This window comes from Nuphar pumila, chromosome 13 (assembly GCF_984573655.1).
Source record: "Nuphar pumila chromosome 13, dmNupPumi1.hap1.1, whole genome shotgun sequence".
NCBI lineage: Eukaryota > Viridiplantae > Streptophyta > Magnoliopsida > Nymphaeales > Nymphaeaceae > Nuphar > Nuphar pumila.
In genome coordinates, this window is record NC_143261.1 from 22,740,933 (window position 1) to 22,765,356 (window position 24,424).

At 40.3% G+C, this 24,424-nt stretch overlaps 1 protein-coding gene across 1 annotated transcript; it reads right to left on the minus strand.

Moving 5' to 3' along the window:
- Positions 1 to 820: 820 nt before the first annotated feature.
- On the minus strand, positions 821 to 3,214 carry LOC149818075 (rop guanine nucleotide exchange factor 1-like). Its single transcript, XM_089986140.1, has 7 exons — positions 3,178 to 3,214; positions 2,539 to 2,693; positions 2,366 to 2,440; positions 1,963 to 2,256; positions 1,160 to 1,298; positions 935 to 1,059; positions 821 to 892 (listed from the first exon to the last, which is right to left on the minus strand). Exons 1-7 carry the CDS (start codon positions 3,212 to 3,214, stop codon positions 821 to 823), a joined length of 897 nt encoding a protein of 298 aa, XP_089842266.1.
- Positions 3,215 to 24,424: the final 21,210 nt, after the last annotated feature.

The window sequence follows — 24,424 nt, forward strand, 5'->3', positions numbered from 1 at the left end:
TTTTTTTACTCCATTTCAACAGTCTGTTATGAAGGCCACTCGTGTGCAGCTAAATAGAGAGCTGTTGCTTGAGGATATAGCACGGTAACAAAGGGATGTCTGTATCCATTGCAGCTGATCAGTTTTTGCATTTGATGATTTCTTTTTCTCCTTTTCCTTCTTCTCTTTAGGTGTAATATGAAATCCTGTTTCTTTGGGGTTTGAGTTATCAATTAAAGTAAATGGTAAGGAAAAAAGAAAGCTTACTGCAATTCATCTTGTCATTTTTTAAGAGCTTCTCTCTCTCTCTCTCTCTCTCTCTCTATATATATATATATATATATATATATATATATATATATATATATATATATATATATATATATATATATATATATATATATATATATATATATATATATATATATATATCAGCTTGAGGCGCGCCTCACCTCGAGGCATGCACCTCAAGGCGTATGAGGCGCACACCTCAGGGCTCTCCTTTTTAATTTTTTTTTTAAAATTTTACGATGAATTAGCGACGGATATATTCGTCGCTAATTACTATTAGCATCGAATATAGCGACGGATTAACGACGACTATAAATCCATCGAAAAGCCAAAATCTCCGTATAGTAATGACGACCTTACGATGGATGTTGGCATTCATTATTCCGTCACAAATTAGCGATGAAATTGACGATAGATAGATTCCATCGCTACTTAGCGACAAAACTGACGACAGATAGATTCCGTCGCTACTTAGCGATGGAAATTTTGTGATGGAAGCTATCCGTCGCTAATCCGACACTAATCCATCGCTAAACTGTTTAGCAACGGATTAGCGTCGGATTATCGACGGATTTAAGTCATTGCTAATCCACAGGTTTCTTGTAGTGAAATTGGCAGAAATCTGAGAACAAACAGGAGGAATTGTAATATTTAACAGGTGTACCTTCTCCTGCCCTTGTCCAGGCCTTAAACGCTCTGTCTCGACATCATACCTCAATATTCTGAAACATTCTAATCTTTCCTCCAGATATAAAGCATAGGTATGAACCCATGCAGAACAATCCCAAGCTGGGAAAGAAAAAGAAAATAAAAGTGCAAAACCACAAATTTATGCCAATTATGTATTCCTATATAGGTGAATAGTGGATATAAATATTACTTCACTAACCAATAGGACTTGAATCATCATTGAAATTGGACATTTGGAGAATGTGCGCCTTTTGTGAAAAATTTAGCTGTTGTTCCCTGAAAGTAGGGTCACCATCTCTTAGCATCCTATGGATAACTATTAATGTTTTCAATGCAACCTGCAAAATGCCACCTATTGTCACAAGGACATGAAAACATATTAAAAGATGCATCTCATCAACCATCAGTTTGACAAAACAAGGGCCCAAAACAAAACGCCATCTCAAATTGTGTCTGTCATCTGAAAATAAAAAAAGTCCAGTTCCAAAAGCAAACATGAAACATCTCAAAAAACACTATCATCCTCTCTTGAACTAACAAATCAAGACCTCTAGAACATAAGTTGTCAATGGACACATTATATGTTATCTAATCAAATTCTTATATGACCAACCAAAAGGTTTAGAATTGTTTAAAGGCAAAAGCAAGGAAACTCCAGACTTAAGCATCTTCAAATCTCTTAGCAACAGGGGAGTAAGGGGCATACTCACTTTTAGTGTGAGTATAGCAGCACAACCTATTTATGCAAAATGATCCAGACAAAATAGGCAAAAGGATACACAAAATATAGATGCACAAAGTCTTGTTTTGAAGTACAGAATTACATCGAGCAAGAACAAAGCCATCACAACAAGAAAATACCATCTCAGGATTAGCCCAGTGAATCCTACACACAATTGCCACAAAGAAGCACTTATTTTATATACATGCAAATAAAAATTCTTTGAGAGCACAAGCAAGCGAAGCATTTAGCACAACCAACTGAAAAGAGCTAAGACTTACCTTTGACAAGCTCTCAAAGTAGACATCAAGTATCTCCATTTTTGCTAGTACGCTGCTATTTATAGCCAAGGAAGCCTTTAGAATTTGAGTCAAGCAATTTTTTGAGTGTTGCAACTTCTTTCTTGCATCAGTAGACAACCCACTGGGCGGAACTTGCGGACATGGAAGGCACCATTTTTCCTCTTGCCGTTGGTAAGACCTCCTTTTGGAACAACATGGATCACCACCACCATCAACCAGTATCCCGCGATCAACGTACCAAAACTCTGTTTCTCGAAAACTAGCGAGTATTCCCTACAAGCCATCAATTGTGATATCCAGTCACTTCCAATTCCACATATATTGAATTCAAGCAGGAATTAATCAATATAACCTTACGCAGGGCATCACTCTAGGATCTTACGAGTAACATCACATCAAGCTTCATAAGTGCAGACATGTTAATGTACAAATCCGATCGAGGGCGGGTTATCATCACCTGAATTCACCACACACAAAATGAAATCCTCAATGACCCAATGCTGCTTATTTGGACGAGATCAAGAACAAAATACAGAACCATGAATGCGTAAAAACCTCTAAAGTCTTGCCACCAGGAAACTCCTGCAACACAGGGATAAACTCGACAATGGAGTCGCTAACACACAATAACCAATCAATCTCGTAGCGCCACAATGCCTTCTTCTGCAATGGCAATGGCTCCAGCCTCCACAGCTCCCCAAACACCGTTGCTATTAGCGCATGCATACATTTTCATCATATCAGTTAACAAAAATCCAAAATATGCAAAATTCTTCTAAACGACAACTACCACCACCTAGGAGCTAAGTTTATACGAAAAATCAGGGTTTCCAGCGACATAAAAATGCCTGTTTGGCGGTCGAAATGCGACGCTAGAATAGATCTCAGATTGATGACGATCAAACAAAATTGGCACAAAAAAGGGGAAGAGAAAAAAATGTAGAAGAGTATGTGGGGTGAAATTACGTACCAGAGAGGTTGGTGATGGTGTTGGTGTAAAGACCAAAAAAAAAAAAATCGCGTCCGACTCGTGTCAGACACGTGCCCGGCACGTGTCGGACACGAGTCAGGGTCTGACCTCTGTGTCGGGCCCGGATCCGGGCCGGACCCGAGCTCAACCCGGACCCGGGTTCTCGAACTCTCGAGAACCTGCGTCTTTTAAAAAGACGCAGGCGTCTCGGGCGAGGGGCAAACCCCCTCGCCCCTTCTCTCTCATCTGCACCGCCCCCATCACGCTCCCGCCGGCGATCGGAGACGCCGGTGAGTGATTCCGTCCGGCCGGCCTCCATGACGATCGACGATCCCTGGGCGTCGACGACTCCCGGTCCTCGACGCCGCCACCTGCGACCTTGGTTTCCTTGGTGGCCACCCGTGACCCAGTCGACTGCGCGGGAGCCCCCGTCGTCGGAGCTTTTCGCCGCTTGCATCCCCAGCGACCTCGAGCACCGACGAATCGCCGGTGACCTTTGAGCCTTGCCGACCACCCCTCTTCCCCTTGCTGTCTCCTCTTCGCCTCTCACCCTTCGAGCGAGGGTTCCTTGCCATCGGCCGCCCCTCTCTACTCCCCCTTCGTGAGAGGCTGCGCCAGGGACCCCGAGCGTGCCGTCAGCCTCTGCTTCCGTTCGGGGTGCTGCAGCCGCCACCGTTCATCGCCACCGCCTTCCTCGTTCTCCTTGGAGCCTGTGCTGTCGACCTTCTAGCCCCGACAATCACGACTCCCCTCAGGCGGTCCCGTTGCTGCGGTCTTCTGAGGTATAAAACCCTCCCCTCTTCGTTGCTTCTTTTCGTCTGTGTGCAGGGTGGATCGACAGGGGGGCTGAGCCCCCTGTCATCACCACTTGTTGGCAGGGGGGCTAAACCCCCCACTGCCTCCCTTTGTTCTTGGTCGACAGGGGGCTGAGCCCCCTGTCGTTGGCTCTTCTTGGCAGGGGGTTCCGCCTCCTGCCACCCTTTTCTTTTTGCTGTTGGACGACAGGGGGGGCTGAGCCCCCTGTTGCTTCTTGTTTTGGCAGGGGGTTACCCCCCCTGCCTTTTGCTCTTGGTCGACGGGGGGGCTGAGCCCCCTATCGCCTCTTTTCGGCAGGGGGTTACCCCCTGCCTTTTTGCAGTGGGTCGGTAGGGGGACTGAGTCCCTCTGCTCATTTGGTGCCTCTCGGCAGGGGGCTTTGCCCTTTGTCTTTTGTTGCCGGCAGGGGGGGGGGGGCTGCCTTCTGTTTGTTTCCCCTGCAGGGGGCGGAGCCCCCCTGCTCTTCTGCTGCTCCTCGGCAGGGGGTTCTGTTCCCCCCTGCCTCTTGCATTGTGCCGGCAGGGGGCGGGGCCTCCCCTGCCTCCTGCGTTGTGCCAGCAGGGGGAGAAGCCCCCCTTCTTTCTGGTTTTCGAGCAGGGGCTTGCCCCCTGCATCTCCGTGTTCTCTGGCAAGGGGCTCTGCCCCCTTGCCTTGTTCTTGCTGCCGGCAGGGGGCTGCGCCCCTGTCTCGTGTTCTGACAGGGGGTGCTTCCCCCTGCCTTGTTGTGGCAGGTGTGGCAGGGAGCTTCTGCTCCCTCCCCTGCTTTTCCTTGTGCTAGTAGACAGGGAGCTCCTGCTCCCTGCCTCTGCTGTTGTTGCCAAGCAGGGTTGAGGCCCTTGCCTCTGGCACCCTTGTCTGCAGGATGCAGAGCTCCTGCCTCTGCCTCCTGTAGGCAAGAGGCCTGGTTGTCTTGTTGCTTCTTGTTTACCTTCGGCATATGCTAATATTTTGAGATCTTCAGGTTGAACGGTGGATCCAGCTCGCCCTCTGTGGCTCGAGCTCTTGTTTGCCTGCGCTGCATGCGTACGAGGACCCGCAACCCCTTAAGGTAGGGGATTCTTGCGTGAAAGGACAATGAACTGATAAATGCTAAAATAAGAAAGATAACTAAAAGAGGACGATATATGTATACGTATAATATATATATACGTATGTCTTTACTTTCAAGGACGCGGTTTCGCGGTCCTTGTCCTCTTTACTTTCCTACACTTTCCTTTCTGTCGCCGTCGTGCTATATGTGCCTAGGCTTTCTATTTTCTGCCTTTACATTCCATGTCTTTTAACTCAAGAACGCGGTTTCACGATCCTTGTCCTCCCTACTTTCTCGCACTTTACTTTCCTGTTGCCCCGCGCTTTGCGCCTTGGCATTTACTTGCTTATGTTTGCCTTTTTTTCAGGATGCCTGGTCCTTCTTTACGTTCTTGCACTTTACTTCTTGTATTTACTTGTTGCCCCGCGCTTTATGCGCCATGGCTTTGCTTCTACTTTACTCTTCGTATTTTACTTTCCTGTGCTGTCGTGCTTGCTCTTGCACTTACCTTTTGTATGTATTCGTCTTTACCTTGTTGCTGCGCTTCGTGCATATGCCTTGTTCGTGCATGTATCCTATCTTTGTCGCATGCTCCTTTTCCTACTTGCGCTTATTGATCTATCGAGGTGCAACCCCATGCCTCGTGAGTCGTCCTTTACACTCGCGTGGTCAGTATAGGATCTCTTACCTCACGAGTTGCTTACGTGTTTGCCTGCTTGTGTGTTACGATGATCGAGGTATGATCTCATACCTCGTGTGGAGCTTTAGCGTTCTACCCTCGCGGTGCGGCTTCGCCCACCGAGTCTTGTCCCTCGTTTTGCCTTTGTATTAGTATGTGCATGAGTTTGCCTCTTGTCAGCTTGCACTCTCGGAGTGCAACTTCGAGTGCATAGTGTATATCGTCTCACTTGGCTTACAAGCCACGACACACCCTTATGCACTTCAGTTCTCAAAAGACATCGTCTTAGGTGCAAACCTATTTTCAAGATGTATAGCTTGTGAAACAGAGGTAGCGGTCAGACCTCCCAAATTGATGTATTTAGGATAGATGTGTTACAACCTTAGTTTGCCCATTCGATGCGACTTAGATAACCTTGTTTAGGATCCCGTGCACGAATAGGGGCGGGGATCCTAGCGAGGTACTTGCGCCATCACTAGATTGACGTTACCTCATCTCTGATACGAGACATAGTTTCTAGGCTTTCTGGTTCAACCAAGATTGTAGTGCGTTCCTTTGTGAAGGTATTGTTGGATCTCTTACGAAGGATCCATGTTCCTTCTCTTGTAGTTGTACCCTTAGTCGCATACGATGAGTTTGGACTACGAGAGCAGAACGAGAGGTCTACAGTAACCTCTAAGCGTGTATTGACACATTAAGCTAATCCTGTTATGTTGCTTTCGCCTAATAGGCGGGTTGCTCGCAATTGTCTAAAGGACCCGAGCACGATCAGTTGGAACTGGAATGAGTTCACTGTTGGCTTCTATAAAGTAGAAGCATTGGGATTTCCTGCGAGAGATCCATACCCCTCTCATCGTGGTTGTACTTTTGAACAGGTACGTTGCGTACTACGATGAGTAGGATGAGAGGTCTATGTCTGCCTCGAACATGCATTGGCATGTGTTTAAGATCACAAGAGTAATGTTTCTACCCTCAGTGGGGATTGCCCCCTTTCATCGTGATTGTATAAGTGAATAGTTACGATGCGTACTGCGGTGAGTAGGATGTGAATTGTTTGGTTGCCTTGAACGCGCAATGGCGCGTATAACACACCTAAATAATAATCATGCGCCTTCACAGGCAAGATGCTCGATTGGGTTGAAAGACCAGAGCATGAGAATGAGGCGGCGGTTAAGAAACCCTCCGTCGTGCTCATTCGGGACGGTTCATCAAGAGAGAGGATGGATGGTACAAAACTCCGATGAACAGTCATATATGGCAATCTCGGGCAAAGATCCGACCTTCCCCAGTCATCGGAGGTTAGGAGAAATCCTTCGGGCCACTTCTGCAGAAGTACGGATGCGCATCCATTGGGCCTTTTGTTTGCCTTTGGGGATTTACTCTCTTGGTCACAGACCGTCCCCTTAGGAAGCGGACTCAGTCAGTCATTCGGGGTATAATAAAATACATAGCATAATGGACCCCCGAATCGATCTCGGCTGTTTCTATGTTTTGCCTTGTGCATACCCACAACGGCCTGCTCAGTAATGAGACAAGATATAACTTATGCACATGATCTTGAGATATGCATATTGTGACGTGCATTGCTTGCTTGCTAGTTAGCTCGGTAGTTAGGTATGCTACTCGTTGAGCTAGGTACGCCTGTCGAGGCGTTACCCTTGTTGGTTAAATTGCTTACGCAGTTCTGTGCTTGGTGATAACTAGCTTCTCATACTAGTTGATTGCTTATCCTGTGTAGCTTACAAATTGTTTGTGATGCAATAGCTTGTGCCTCACGATTAATGTAGCTGCTGGCCGATAGGCTGAACCATATAATGGTACTTGTATATGTATTACGGGTGTTATGAATACCTGTCTTATAAAATTGCTTTGCTTGGCTGATGGATAGAGTTAGTTACTCTTCACCCATTATATTTGTGAGATTGCTATAGTTGTCTGTTCAGCACTCTGATCCTTCCTGCTCTTTTACGTAGCTGTTTGCTTTACTAGAGCTTTGCTTACTCCACAACACTTTTGGTTAGATCTGCTAGTCTTGCTTGTTTCTGCTTGAGCTAACATTTATCTTACTTATTGCAGCTTCTGCTCTTTCTTGTCCTTTGCACCCCTACTAGTCTGTTGTGTGACTGACCCATTTTCATGGGTAGGTGGTGAACAGGTTGAGACAGTTTGCGATGGCATGATGACGCGATACATTCAAGGGAATGCCCTTTCCTGACGTTGCGTTCTTGGGGACTCTTTTGATAGATGGTACAAGGTTTCTTTGAAAGTATCTCTTTCGATTATAACTCTGCATTTCTAAAACTGTATTACCAAAAATGTGGTTCTTCTTTAATTTCAATAAAATATCTATTTGATCTGCAAATCGGTTTGTAAGGGGGAAACTGCTTTTTGGTTGTAATGTGCCCAAGGTCTAGGGACTTGTTGTTTTGAACCTGATCTTCCGCTGAACTTCTGTTTTAAACTCTGATAAATGATTGATTTCAAAGCTTTCAACCTTTTTCATAAAAGGTTTCAAGTCCACGATTTTGGGGCGTTACAGTTGGAGATGAGGAGGGCCGTACCAACTCCCTTTCCTCCGCCACACATGTCTTCCCCTAGGAGAAGCTTCGTGAATCACTCCTTCATCATCTCGAGCTTTGCATTTCCCCGCCAACAAAGGATTTCTTCAGAGCAAAAAGAACGAAAAAGCAAGAGTTAGCCAGAAAAGGGACTAGACAATGACATACTGGCCGGATCGATCTCCATCTTCTCCTTGAACTTCCCCCCCTCCTCCCCCTACAACCCGCCATCTCCGCTGCCGACGATCGAGAGAGGAGCTGCCATGGCGGGACTCGGCGGATCGTCATGATTGCCAACTCCTTTGCTCGGATCGAAGGGGAGGGGATCGTCAAGGGCATCGAGGAAGAGATCGGGAAGGGATTCCTCCTCCCCTAGGGTTTTCGCCATTGACAGTATGATGGAGGATCTTTCGGACGAAAGGGGAAACACAAGAGAAAGAAAGGAAGAGGGGAAAAGAAGAAGGGAAGGGAAAGGAGAGAGGAAGGAGGGGAAGACAAGAGTCGGCCGACGGGGGTCGGCGATGACGTGACTCCGACTGGTTTGCAGACGAGGAAGAGAAAGCAGAAGAAGAGAAGGCTCGGGGGGTGGCTGCGTACAGTGAAAGGGGAAAAAGTGCGAAGGGGTGTGTGTGTGTGTGGGGGGGGGGGGGGTGAAAAAAAAAATCGTGCGGTTTAAACCTAAAACTAGCGACAAAACAATTCTATCTCAAAATCCATCGCTAATTAGCGACGGAAAAATTCTGTCGCTAATCCGTCATGAAGTTGCAACAAAGTTTGACACAAAACTTTTTCGTCGCTAATTAGCGACGAATTTTGAGATGAAATTGTTTCTATCGTTAATTCCACAACGAATTTCAATTTTAGCGATGATTACTTTTCTCTAGATAATCCATCACAAATTTACGATGAAAATAACCTGTCGTAAATTTCCGTCGCTGATTAACAATTTTCTTGTAGTGTAGTCATGGGTCTATTGCGGCTCTTCTATGACCATACCATAATCATGCATTTTTGTGGAGTACTATAAAATTTATAAATCCATGAGTTACCAAAATATAACAATTATTTTACCCATAGTTTATACTATCACTATCCATGTGTACTATCACATGTTGGTCACCACTTGATCATTTTAGATCATTATATTCAGATAGTCATATATGTAACTGACCATGTTGCATTTCATGCAAAAACTTTAAAAGCATGAAAAATGTCCTTTCATATATTTATACCATAGGGAACATTATTTATAATGATTATTTATCATCATATATAAATAAATATCCTCACATGCATGTATAAAATTATAATTTCGCTCTCACTTTTCCAATGCATTGCATTTAAACAATATTTGCATTAAGTTATGACATCATGAGGTTTTGCATACACTAGCTGGACTTTTCCTTCATGATATATCATCATCATGAGGATACTCACAAACTAGGGTAATTTTTCATATGAAGTAATGCATAAATCTCTATATCCAAAACCAATTTTGGATATACACCAGATCAATAACCAATGAGAGTTATCTCATTATCATTTGGATATGCCAAATATGATAAGTCAATTCCAAGACTTTAATCAAATCACGAGTTTGAACATTTAAGTTCAAATTCATTACTGGATCCACAAATATATATATATATATATATATATATATATATATATCCAGATTTATTAGATTTGAAGGAGTTTATATCCAAATCTGATTTGAGATGTTATCTATCAAGTCCAACACGATCCATATTAAAATGAATCTCCATACAAACTTAAATAAAACCATGGATCACTTAAGATTTGACCATAATCCAAATCCATATCCAAAACCATATATTTTAAATGCAAATGAATCCATATTACACATTCAGCATTCTACTTATCTGGATCTAACCGTGTCAAACCCGAACTCATAGAAAAATATATATCATTATTAGGTCCAAATATCAGGCCTGATACTATCTAGATTCAACATAAAACTTAGATCAAGTCTAGATCCATACAATATATCTATATATATCTTTGGATAAAATCTGGATCTATATCTCATATCCAGGCATAACACTTATCCAGACCGAATCATAAATCTTGAATCAAATCTATATCCATATTCCACATATGGTAATTATACTTATCCAGATCCATCACAAACTTGGATCAAATCTAGTACCATATCCCATTCAACCTGATCCAATATTGCTTTATTGGATCAAACTAGGTCTATTTCACCTTACCAGATCCAGGCATCCGATCAAATACTGTTAAGATTCACTCTTAAACTAAGCATAAGATCTAATGGATCATAGTTCAATTAAACTTGATTCAGAAAAAAAAAACTGAATCAATATAAACCATATCATATCTAGATATAATATGATCCAAAATATAATATTAAGGATAAAAAAATGTAATAACTCAAAGAATTTCAGGATAAAAAAAATTACCGGATCCAACCAGGTCATTATGAAACTACTTGTACCAACTGGATCCAAACCTATTTAGATAATGCTCTGGAAGGTATTCCACTAACCAGAAGTACTTTTGTGTAAAATCAGAAAAAGTCAAAATTGTTTTGGGTAAAATCGACTAACCAGAATATTAAAAATAATTTTTTAGAACTTTCTGAGTTAAACAGAAAATTTGAGGTGGTTTTCTATAAATTAAAAAAATCAAGAACAGTTCTAAGAAAAATCTCAAACTGCATCCTTGTCTTTGATATTTTCCAGAGAACAGGTCTATTTCTGATTTTTTTTTAAAACAACTGTTCAAAAAATAATAGAGGTTTCACAACGTAATATTACAGAAAATAAGAACTAAATATAAAAAAAATAATAAAAATAAAATAAAATAAAAAAAGATAAAGGGTTCTCGAGATTTCGAGAAACCTTAACCCTTTTCATTTTCTTAGGTTTCTCTGTGGCCGCCGCCGCGACCGAGGTTTCTAGCAAGACTTTGGTGGAGAAACACCAACCCGAACACCCTCAAATTCTCGCTGGTAACTAGCCTGGCCTCCTGGTCCAGACCACCTGCCAGAATGATTCGACTGCTAAGTACTGTCGGTCGATGCCTCAACTGCAAATAACGATGGAGGCTGACACGACAGACCAGGACACGCTAGATGAAAACATGTCAAGAAAGGGGACTCGACCAAAAAAAGGTGGGAGAAGGATTTCATATCCCGAGGGGGCTCCCTACATGGTGACAGTTGTCTAAGCTGCTACAACACCCATTAAAGACTCCCTTGCATCTGGTTAAGATAGGACCAGAGGTCCCATCCGATTTTATTTTGTAGTTTTAGCCCCCCCTTGCCTCCCAACCAGACCCTCGCCGCGAGCCTCGGGTTCTCGTCCAGGCAACACTCCACCTTGCCGACGGGGCACACCCTCTGGTTGTGGTACGTTCGCGGTTGATCAACCAGCACGGACCCGCCCTCTGGACGAGCATGGTTGCCTTGGCATACTTGATAGGGAGGTGGTCCTTCCCAACCACTTTGGCATTCATGAAGCAAATCAACTTTGTCTGGAGGTCGGTCGTCTTGGTGATGCGACGATGGGATGCAGTGCCTTAGTCCCCTCAGTTTTTTAGCCTTTTTTTCTTTTCCTCTGTTTCCTTTTTTCTTCTACTGCCTTGATAGCTTGAACCTCAGACATGTTCATCCGAGCCAGGCGTCCGCCCTTGATCCATACGAGCCAGGAGTCTGAGGCCAGGTTTCAGCCAGCTACGGCGAACTCCATCTTGTGGTGGTGGCAGTCGCAGTGTTTTTTTTTTTTTTTTGTAACCTCCTACCTAGAACTACCTGTTCGATGGCGCTATCGGCACTGACTCCTACAACAGGCAGACTTGCTGCAGGGGTTTCCTCCTCCTCTGTCCCTGTCAGTAGGGATATGTGCACCTGTAACCTAGCTTTGATACAACAAAGAGGATGAAAAAGGGGGATAACGCATGAATTTTCTCTCCTTTACTTGTGCGCAAGTGTTGGGCTCTTATAGCTTCCCTTTGAGTAGTTGTTACCTTCTTAACATAACAAACCCCAAATGATAGGCTCTCCATATTTTGTAATTAACCACAAAATGTGGGTTTGTAACTCCCCATAACCCACTAATTAAGCCCTCAAAAAGAGGCCCACTTAGTTCATGTGTGAGACCCTATGGACACAGAAGAAGTAGATCTTACATTGGATCCAGTTCTTATACTGGATCCAACATTTGTTGACATGGATACTCAAATCAAGAACATTGTTTGGTGCTCCTTGTATCAAATTTATCATGATTTGGTCTATGCATGGACATAACATAGACATATGAAACCCCGTGAGTTGCATGGAAAGAAGAAGCTTAAGGGTTCTACCAACGGAGGCTCCGCTTGTCTGGTAAGAGCAGCTAGTGCACGTCACCTTGTGTTGGGACGTTGCAGGTTCAAAAGCCAATGGTATAGTTGTATAACTAGTAGGGGTCTGCCTAACCCCGGCTTGCCTTTCAAAAAAAAAGAAGGAAGGTTCCATGTGTGATATGTGGGCTTGCCTCCCATAGTGTTAGATGTAACTCTATTTGATTTGATAACTTGCATCAAGTTCTGCTTTTTGATAGAAGGCAAGGTCCCCAGAACACTGCTGCTAGATAACTTTGAGTTTCTATTTTTCCTTTCTGCTGCCACATTTTATTTTGGATAGAGGAATATGAAGTTTGAGACTCAATACTGTACTGTTGATGTCATTGAAGATAACGTGAAATACCACCCTTATTAACAGACCACAATACCTTAAGTTTAGGTATGATATGGGGTTTGAACCAAACTTATGATAGACAGGGAAATGGATTTCATGTCTTGTCAAGTCTTCATTATGTATATAGATTTCACGTGAGAAAAGTCATTGAAGAAAAATGAGAGCTATATGTGACCTTGTGGGAAATAACAGAACCCGGGCCTGAGATACATGTCGGTGAATAACTTACAGCAGTGTCCCGCTCGATTGCCTTGGGAGGAGGGACTCTATGATGTTTCATCCTTTCACATGCATCACATTGAATATGATTTTCTTATAGGGTTCTATAAGCTCAGGTTAACAACCTGAGACTTTTACAATAGAAAGAAATGCCCCAAGATGTTATGATAAGGTAGATTCTACCACAAGATCGATTTATGGACTGAGAAAATAATTATTTGCACGGGGTCCTACAAAAATTGTAGTCCATCATCCTTCTGACTATATTCTGATATCACTCGTGTTTTAATTCATGCAATTCAGATTGTGAAGACAGGAGCTTACTCTACAAAATTATCTTTAAATAAGGAACTTAGGTAGGCCAGATTAACGAGGGAATTAGGAATGTGAAAATCAACTGTGGTGATTTAAGGAATCACAGCCATCCATTTGCCAGCAATTACAGCATTAAAACCAATCAATGGTATGGTGAAAAAAATTTCTTTTGAAAGGGAAAAAAGGAGAAAGACAGGCTTTTATTACAGGTTTTGTGTAAATATAGCAACAAGATTTATGGATCATTAAGTGAGCAAAAGATATGGGATCAGTGCATAGTTGTCAATAAGATGCTAAATGTAGGCAGATGCTCGACTTTGGGGAACTTACTGGCCCAATTCTTTGGAAGATAAAAATCTACAGTCTTACCTTTCTGCTAATTTAACACTTTCTTCCATTGGTACGTGTAAAAAGATCGCACTCCAACAACACTGGCTCGTAGAAAAGTGGAAACTCTTCTCGGTAGGTGATGGCAGAAGTCTGGGGAAGCAGCCAGGTATGTTAATGGTGATCATTCTGACACTGACGACCCTCGTCGCTCTACTGAGGACAGGCATGGCCCTGGCCTGTCCTCTCTCGGTAAAGGGCCATCCCCCTCAACGCCCTTGGTCTGAGGTTGTGGGAGCGAAGGAAGAGCCATTCCATCCAAAAGGAGAACTTGTTCGATCTGTGATGATTTTCAACCGGAGTGTTATCTGTCCCTCAAAAGAGCTATGTTGAGATGTCTAAACCATTTGAATGGACTCTGATGGCTGGCTTTGCTGGAGAAGAGCATTGGAAACATATGGAGTTTAGATTCACCTTTGAGAGTTTGAGTCAGATGTGGTCCACTATAAAAAATATTCAATTCGTCTGTGGTCCACCATCAAAAAATATTCAATTCGTCCCTTAAGGGCATTTAGTGAAAATCATTTGAAGAGGTGCATGAAACGTCTCGTATGAATATGCATGAATAACAAGTTCACTTATTCACTTATATGCAAGTTTGAGTTAAGTGAAGTGTTGAAAAAAAAAATTTGCCGTTGATGTTGTTGTAATTATGAATATTGATTTGATTTAATTAATATAAAAAATATGATTTTGTTATTTTTATGTACTAATTTGTGTATTAATTTGTATATTGATTTTTGCAAGTTTGGACATGAAAGCACATATCCATGATATTGATAGTTTCTTTTGGATGTGACCTAGTTCCTTAATTTTCACCTATGTAAAGTATTAGGTCATGCATCAAAGTAGGGGTGGCAAAATCTGACCTGACCCGCCAACTCGCTTTTTAGCCGGGTTAGGGTTTGACTTAAACGGGTTTGTGTCTTAAACGGGTCAAGCTGCCTAACCCGTTTATTAAACGGGTCGGGTTCGTGTTAGGGGTATGCCAACCCGCCAACCCGTTTGACCTGTTTAATAAACGAGTTAGGCAGACAGGTTATACCCGACCAATTAACACCCCTAGGTCCGACCCATCCAAGTCACAAGTTTAGGGACACTAATGTCTTTGATGGAAAAGATCATGCACCATTTTGACCGAACAAAAATATTCCCTCTTATATAATATATTAACCCACTAAAATCCTAAACTTCTGCTCCTCCCTTCGGTAACCCTCGAGTACTTTCTAGAGAGAGAAAGGATGTGGCAGAGCCTCTGCGCTGTCTCTGATCATCCTGCGGAGGGTATCGTCGACTCCTCCCCTTTTTCTGATCCCCCATCTCCTCCTTCAACACATCTCTGCCCCTTCGCATCTGCCACCACCCAGCACTGTCCTCAGACCCGCCGCTGCTCCCCAATTCTTCGCCGTCAGCCCTCAAACTTTCACCGCTAGTGGCCGCTGGAGCTCCGGCACCGAAGAGGATGAGGAGGACGTCGATGATGAGGAAGACATGGTGTTCGAAGACGACGGTGACGATGATGGCGATGATGAGGAAGTTGATTCGGCCGATGAGGATGATTTCTCTGATGAATGATCGATCGATGGTCGTGGGTTAATTGTTAGGTTTGCTTGTTGATGGTTAAAGAGTTTGTTAGGATTTTATTTTAATGCTACTGGAGAGAGAGAGAGAGAGAGAGAGAGAGAGAGAGAGAGAGAGAGAGAGAGAGAGAGAGAGAGAGAGAGAGAGAGAGAGAGAGAGAGAGACTTATAAGAACTACTCAAACCTAATAAGAACTACACAAATCATGTCTATGTTATCGGGTCGACCCATTTAATAAACGGGTCACCGTGTCCTGTAATTGGGTCGTGTCGACCCGACCCGTTTATTAAACGGGTTAACTGTGTCATGTCGGGTTACCTATTTAATAAACGGGTCGTGTTCATGTTTGCAACATCCGACCTATTTAATAAACAGGTCATGTTCGGGTTGAGGTATTCTGACCCGCCAACCCGACCCGATTGCCACCCCTACATCAAAGAAAACTTAGACACAGAGGAAAAGGAGGAGGAGAATGGTGAAAGAGGGGTGAGTCATCAATTGGGAAGGGCACTTTGTACTGCAAAGTTGCATGTGTTGACAAAAACACATGTAAGTATACATGAAAGAAGTAAATATATTTTTATAAATAATGCAATATATGACTAACCATGAATTAAACTTTATTCTATAGATAACATGGTGCCCTTATAGAAAAAATATAGCGGAGGAGGATATGGTTGTTCAAACAATGAACCTCGCAAGGAAAGACATTTGGTTATATAACATGAATTAAGTTGAATGCTAAATGGCTATTCGAGTGGTCCAACAATTTGGGTATTCTCAACAACAATCCCATCATCTTCTCATAGTTAGTAGAAGCGTGTCAGCTTATTCGAAAGATCAATTGAACGATTATCCCACGTTGTTCTCCTTCGAACTTGAAAACTGGCTTGATGATGATGATGACTCAACTTTTTTTTCATGGTACACCATTGAAAGAAAAACATAACTATTGATAATCTGTTGTTTTAATGCAAAGAGGGGCATTGAGATGATAATGCACTTATACATATATTAATTTTGTATATAAATTTACTTTTATTACAAATTTATTATTTTGTACACTTATATAAATATATATACTTGATTACAAATGAAAGGAGAAAGAACAATTTGGGGCAATGAGATAGAACTTTAAAATGACTGCAAGTGGAGTGAAAATAAACATAGCTTTTGCGAGAGCTGAAATATGTAAGTTGCAATAAGAGCTTTTGTGAACTCAAACAATGCTACTCTCTAAAAAGGATATGGTGTTTTAGGAGCTAAGAGCACGAGGGTAAGATATGCAATATCTATAAGAGTCATAAACCTTAAATTTCTTACGGTTGTGATCAAATTTATAAATAGTTTTTTATTGTATAGATACATTTATAAATAGTTATAATTTGTATATATATTTTTATGCATAAACTTTTGTTTCATTGTTTGAATATATATACTATGAATGTATATATAAATTATAATATTTTTTTTTACTGTGAATATGTAAATATATGGATGGATATATAAATTGTGACATTTTTTTTTAAATTCGTGAATGCTATATAAATTACAATAATTTTTTAGAAGTGAATGTATGTAAATAGTAGATGCTTAAATTGTATTCAGATGTGAGAACATTCATATACCAAAGTTTGTGAATGTCATTGTGTTATTCATAGACCATGATATAAACCTTAACAATTAGACGACATTCACACATCAATTTCGCAAACCTTTGGACATCCAAATTGATGACTTAGCCTTATTAATTCGATGACATTTGCATATCATAGTATACGAAACTCATGACATTCACAACTAAAGACTCAACCTTATTAACAAATGAATGAATAAATATGCGTTAGTGTTACTTATGCATCACCTTGTGCAAGATATTGATATTAGTACACTGCTGGATCGATCGGGCAAATGACCCAAATTGTATCTGTATGACTAAGCTATGCTCGAAGACCTCTTGCTTTGATTTATGGGATATCATTACACTAAGTCACGAAGACTTGAGCTACGATGTTTCAAACCGCGGCCCTAAAGAGGCTTCTCATGTTTATATGCTAAGTCGTAGAGACTTGAGCTACGATGTTCCAACCATGACCCAGAAAATGCTTTTCATGCTTTAAAGCTTTATACTTGTTTGAACTGAAATGTCCTGACCTCGTGCAATGGAGAATATAGGTACTAAACCTGCGATGTGATATGTGGAGTAGGGCGACATCAAATTCCAAGGTTTTTCCAGACCGTGTTGAACATTTCATTTATAAAACCAATTTTATAGAATACTACTTTACCAAATAGTGTTGATACATTTTGGTTTGCATAAATAGAATACTTTGGTGGTCAATGAGTGCTTAGACATATACCTGTGACTTGCTCGACATCTTAAAAAATCAATGACTAACTATCGTCTATTTTTGCTGCCAAAGACCATTTCTAAATTTTGTTGCAAAGAAAAAAAAAAGAAATCCATAAATTTTTGGCCAAGTTTTGTTTTGAAAATACGAAGCATTACAACATAGACAGTGAAAAACTGCTGGTGAATGGATAATAACTAGAGTTGAGCAACAATAACTACACTATAGAAGAAGCATTTTGGGCTTGTGAAGCAAGAGAGAACTGCTTCTCGAAGAAAGGTATGGAGCAAAGACCATCTAACAAAACAATGATTTAGGTTTCACGAGCCCTCATATATAGTAACCATTTTTGCTCGATGCTTCTAGTGCCCCAGATCTGTTATCAAGGAGGGTGGAGAGTAAAAGAAAGAAGAATTTCATGGGAGGACCAAGAAACCTCTCAAAAAATCAATCAGATAAATGTAATTTATCTAGTTTCACTAGACGACAATCACACCAAGATTCTTCCCCCAATGTCTCAACATAAAAGGTCTATAACAGAAATGGATGACCACCCTGTACAACCCGTATTGTTTAAATCTAAGAAGCAAGCTGACATGCTGACTATTTAGTCAAATGAGGAAATGACCATATCATCAAAATCAACCATGAGTTTGTCATCTGGTTTGGGCAAAGTGTCAGTCAAAAACATTTCCAAAAGGCTCAAGGTCAAGAGAGCCTCTTCTAGTTGCACCTAGAATGAGAACTCAAGGTCTCGGTAACAAAAGACCTTCAATAAAGAAGTAGCCAAAAGTGCTCACATGGGTTATGAAGAACCATTTCATGAAAAAGTCTACCATCATAAGCTCAATGAAAGAATCAGGCACGACAAATAACACATGATCGACTCTTCTCATACAAGGACTTAGCCTAAGACAAAAAGCTACAAGACAACTTAGACTCCTTCGTCTCTATTTTAGCAAAAGGAAGACACCGCCCTGAGAACATGACAAAAAAAAGTCAGGGTAGAATCATAATGATACAGAGGAAAAAAACATCCTACATGAGTCATGATTCCATGACCTTAGGTAAGCCTTTAAAACCTAGATTCTGTAAAATAGTTTAAAAAAAAATATAAAAATTTTAAAAAATAAAGGAATTTTTAAATTTAAAAAAATTAAAATAGAGTCTTAATTTTAGATCTTAGAATTAGACAATGCCGCAAAAGGGATAGACATAGGATAGATCCTAGAATTAAGTGGTGGGCACTGAAAGGAGCTAAACAAGGAATGTTTGTAGAGCGGGTAGTTAAGGAAGTTGATTGGTGTCTCGAGGAGGATTCAGAATCTATGTGAAATAAGATAGCAGGTGGCATGAGAAAGGTGACTAAGGAGGTATTGGGTGAGTCTAAAGGCGGTGCACCGCTAGGTAAGGATACATCGTGGTGGAACGAGGATGTCAAATTAGTCATTAAGGTTAAAAGAGAGTGTTATAGAAATTTAAGTAAAAGTCGTGATAATGAGAATTTGGAGAAGTATATGATAGCAAAGAAGGAAGCTAAAAAAGTAGTTCGGAACGCGAGGGATAAGGTATATAAGAAGGTTTATGACAAGTTGGATACCAAAGAGGGTGAGAAGGATATTTATAGGATTGCAAAAATGAGAGATAGGAAATCGAGGGATCTGAGTATGGTTAGATGTATCAAAGATGAAACACAAAGGGTTTTAGTCAAAGATGAGGAGATTAAGGAGAGATGGAAAGATTATTTTGATAAGCTATTTAATGAAAGTCATGCTCAGGATCTTGGAGACTTTTCCATTCCTTTTCATGAGATGAATCGTGACTTCATGCGCAAGATTCAAAAGAAATAAATTGTAGAGGCTTTGAAGAAAATGAAATCAAGAAGGGCAGTTGGCCCAGATGGTATACCTATCGAGGCTTGGAAATGCTTGGGAGAGAAAGGTTTAGAATGGTTGACAAATCTTTTTAACAAGATTTGGCGGACAAATAAGATGCCTAATGAGTGGAGGAAGAGTACTTTGGTGCCTCTATATAAGAATAAGGGTGATATACAAGATTGCACAAACTATCGTGGTATAAAACTCATGAGTCATACTATGAAACTTTGGGAGAGGGTGATTGAGTCTAGGTTGAAGAAGGTTGTCATGATATCGAAGAATCAATTTGGTTTTATGCATGGAAGATCAACTATGGAAGCTATACATCTTCTTAGACAACTTATTGAGAGAAATAGAGAGAGGAACAAAGATTTGCATATGGTTTTTATTGATTTGGAGAAGGCTTACGATAGAGTACCTAGGAACGTTCTCTGGTGGACAATGATGAAGAAAGGTGTTCCTCTCAGGTACATTAGTATAATTAAAGATATGTATGAAGGAGTAGTTACCAATGTCCGCACTTGTGGAGGGGTGACAACCAATTTTCCTATAACGGTTGGGTTACATCAAGGATCTGCTTTAAGCCCTTTCCTATTTGCTATAGTGATGGATGAGCTTACGAGATCAATTCAAGAAAATGTGTCGTGATGTATGTTGTTTGCTGATGATATTGTTTTGATTGATGAGTCTAGAGCTGGGGTTAATGCTAAGTTAGAATTATGGAGACAGACATTGGAAGCAAGAGGTTTTAAGTTGAGTAAGAGTAAGACAGAATACATGGAATGTCGATTTAGTAAGCAACGAAATAGAGATGGGAGTGTAGTGAAGCTTGGTGAGAAAGAAATACCGGTGGATGATTCTTTCAAATATTTGGGATCTATCATTCAAAAGTATATAGTAATTGATGGAGATGTAAATCATAGGATAAAGGTTGGGTGGATGAAATGGAAGAGTGCAACTGGAGTGTTGTGCGATCGTAGAATGCCATTGCGGTTGAAGGGAAAGTTTTATAGGACGACTATTAGGCCCGCTTTACTATATGGTACGGAATGTTGGGCTGCCAAGAGACATCATATTCAAAAAATGAGTGTAGCTGAGATGCGTATGCTGAGATGGATGTGTGGAAATACAATAAAAGATAAGATTCAGAACGAGGAGATACGTAAGAAGGTAGGCGTGCACCCATTGAAAATAAGATGAGAGAGAATCGTTTACGGTGGTTTGGACATATTCGACGAAGGCCTAATGATGCTCCAGTTAGAAGGATGGAGAAATGGGAAAATATATTAGTTAAAAGAGGTCGGGGTAGGCTTAGGAAGACATGGATGGAGGTGATAGGAAAGGATATGAATGCTTTGAACCTCACCGAGGACATGGCATTGGATAGAAATGAATGGAGGAAAAGGATTCATGTGGAAGACCCAGAATGATTTTCTTTGTTGGTTCATATCGCCGACCCCAATTGTTTTGGGATGAAGGCGTAGTTGTTGTAAAAAATTAAAATATTACAAAAATCTAAAAAAATAAAAAAAGCCAAGAAAATCTAAAAATATTTTTCTTTTAGGGTCTAAGTTATCCTCTTCGTTGCAAGATCATACTATTCTTATTGACAAGACTAAAGAAGCTTTTGTCAACACTTTTCTTTTATTTTTTTTTCAGACAAATCTCAATGATGCCTTTTTATCAAAACTTTGTGAGAGCATGTCAAAGGAATCTGAACATATCTAGAATTTAAGAATAGGGCATTATAAAGATATATCAAAGTATAAATCTCTTATGTAAAAAAGAACCTCTAGCAACCAAGCATACAAATCCTCAAACTGCCTCGACCTTGTACGACGAGACCCAAGTGGTCTTGAAAGCTTGGTTTACCTCTAGACATTGGCTTGACCTCATTCGGTGGGACCCATAATAGTTTTCACATCCTAGTTATTTCTGACACTTATCTGAGCTCGTTCGGTGAGACCACAAAACAATCTCCATACCCCATGACAAAGAGATTTTTTTTTACTGAAGCCGAGTGTCGCTATCCTAGACCAACCTAAGAGAAGAAAAGTCTAAAGTGTAGGAATCTCAAGTGTATTAATGAACTTATATATTTCTCATAAGGATATGATAAGTTTTGATTCTTCATGAAAGAACGAGCTTCTTCTTGCATAACAGGACATTTGATCATTTGTTGTGAATAATGTTAATCAGTCAGTTTATCTTAGTTGATAGAAAAATATGAGAACTTTTGCTTTTGAGACTCATCAAAAAATACAAGATAAGGTAAATGGTCTTTAGTAGTAAAAAGATGCTATATAATGAATCTATATACATACGTAACAAAAAAACAAACATGCAAACCTAACACTTATATCAATGCTTAACAAAGTGTCAATAAAAAAATCATGCTTGAGCAAAATTGGTAAGCATTTTGAAAAGTGCATCATTTTATAAAGATACTATGGTCATTTCCTATAATTTAATTTCCCTGTTATTTTTTATTAGCACATTAGTTGCAAGCAAAAGTTAGCACATTAGTTGCAAGCAAAAAAAAAAGCAAAAGTTAGCACATTAGTTGCAAGCAAAAAAAAAACATGATATCGTGATTACTATTTACATTCTTTTGAGCTGTCATACCCAGAGGTAATTTTTGCTATTTCTGATGCTTGTATGGAGATGCCATCTGTAAAAAGAAAATATCTAATCCAATGTGGTGGCCAACTGAACCACATTACTATGAGTTCAATAACATAGACCCACTTAAATTTTGTCAAATTTGGCATCCTCTACCAGAAACCTATCCAACACATTTTTTGACCTAGATCAGCCCAAATTAAATCCATAATTGATATAGATCAACACAAATCTATCCGTCACATTATACTGTTCCTTGTATTAGATATTTACGACAGTTGCTATTATATTAAGATGATAAACAAAACGACAATGGCATTAGTACACAAGTCGGCAAGAAATTAGAAGTACCGCAATCTTTTAATTAATTTAAGTTATATAGAAAAGACGTTTGATTATAATGTCTCCCTGTATAGCAAATATAGCTAAAAATATAGAAGATATCTTTCAAGCTATCATGACCACAAAAATTGATTGATGACGCCTAAAAATCACACTTAAACCAATAAAACTCCACGACTTGATCCAAAATCAGGTGGACTAATTCTTATTTATCAGTACCCAGTTCTAATGTGAACGTACGTACGTAGCCACTACTGGATTAGGTATCATACTCATGCTCAGTTCCTTTAGGAAAAAGTTTTCATATACTCAATTTTGATTTGATGCAAACCTACCTAAACCATTGAAAAGACGACCTCAAGCCAACTCAACCCCTTTCTCTCTCTCTCTCTCTCTCTCTCTCTCTCTCTCTCTCTCTCTCACACACACACACACACACACACACACAGGTAATATGTGCAATACCACAAGCCACAACCACAAGCAATAACTGTGATGCCCATATGCATGCACGCATCTTGCATTGAATCAACCATCTGCTTTTGTCGAATGTGTGGTCTTTATTTCGGTCCATGGTTCGCCCGCGTGGCCAGCAGGGTGGTTGTGAAGGTGCTGAGATGAAGGCATCAGATCAAACCTTGCTGGTGCACGGTTGTGTCCGTAGCTTTTAGAGGTGGGCCATGTAAGGCAGAGTGGTTGTGGGGCCCCACCCCAGGTTTTCCTCGCTTAGGCTAGGGTCCCTAGTCATAAAAAAAATATTTCGGTCCACGGTGATTCAACATGCAATTGTTAGTTTGTTACCCGTGAATCTCTCTCCCTCTTTTCCTTTTCTAATTTTGCATTTATTTCCTTCTGTCTTTCTTCCGGTTCTAGTTACTCAAAATTTCAGGCATCTGATATTTCTTGGCTCCATCTACGGCACATGATGACTTGCTTACCCGGCTTGACTAGAGGTTACCCATACATTTTTTTTCATTATGCTGATGGAAAAGAGATTGCATACTTTAGATTAAATAATGAACGAAAATGGCTCTTGCCACTTTACAGTTTCTAAGCTCTTTGTTGAGCTTAAATTACTTAGGTTATATATATATATATATATATATATATATATATATATATATATATATATATATACACACACCTAAAAATCATATTTAATTTTTTTTCTTGGAGATGGACCATTGGATGTGTCTATCATTGCTTATTTACCAAGAAACAAGTTTTATTTTTACTTGATTTGACGTAAAAATGTAAATATTTTATCACCAATTTTTAGTATAATATCAACTATTAATATTTTTTATCTCTTCAAAATACATATCTGAGCATAAAAAATCTTAATCAAATACATGTTCTCCATTGAGTAAATAATGATAAACACATATAACTAGTGGCAGATCCAGGATTTTGTTTAAAAGGGAGGCAAACAAAAATTTATAATAAAATAAAATAGTCCAAAATAAGGTTATTTATGAGTCACATCACATAGAAATACATCAAATTGGAACACCCAACATCAAAGATACAAAAACAGACAAAAAAATGATCAGATTAATGAAATATTATAAGTATAGGTGAAATGAGAAAGCACAAAATTTCAAAATACATAAACTGATAAACCAAGCAATCAAGCATTGCTTTCAAATTGATAGATGAAAAGTTTAAAATTTGGTGTTTTCTGGCATTTTTTCAGGAACTTAGGAGCCCCATGTATCTGGATTTCCAACTACCCATTAGAGAGAGAATACCAAAACTAGTCGGCAACGACTTCCATCGCAAGAGATCAATGGAGATTGAGGGATTGAGAATTTCAGTGAGAAACCAGAGATTTGAGAGTTTTTAGCGAGAGTAGAAAGTCGTGCTCATCCCTTATCATTCGTTGATCTTGGCTCAAAAAAATGTAGTTTGGACGGTCACTAATGAAACTAGGGGTGGCAAAACCTGACACGACCCGCCAACCCGCCTCTT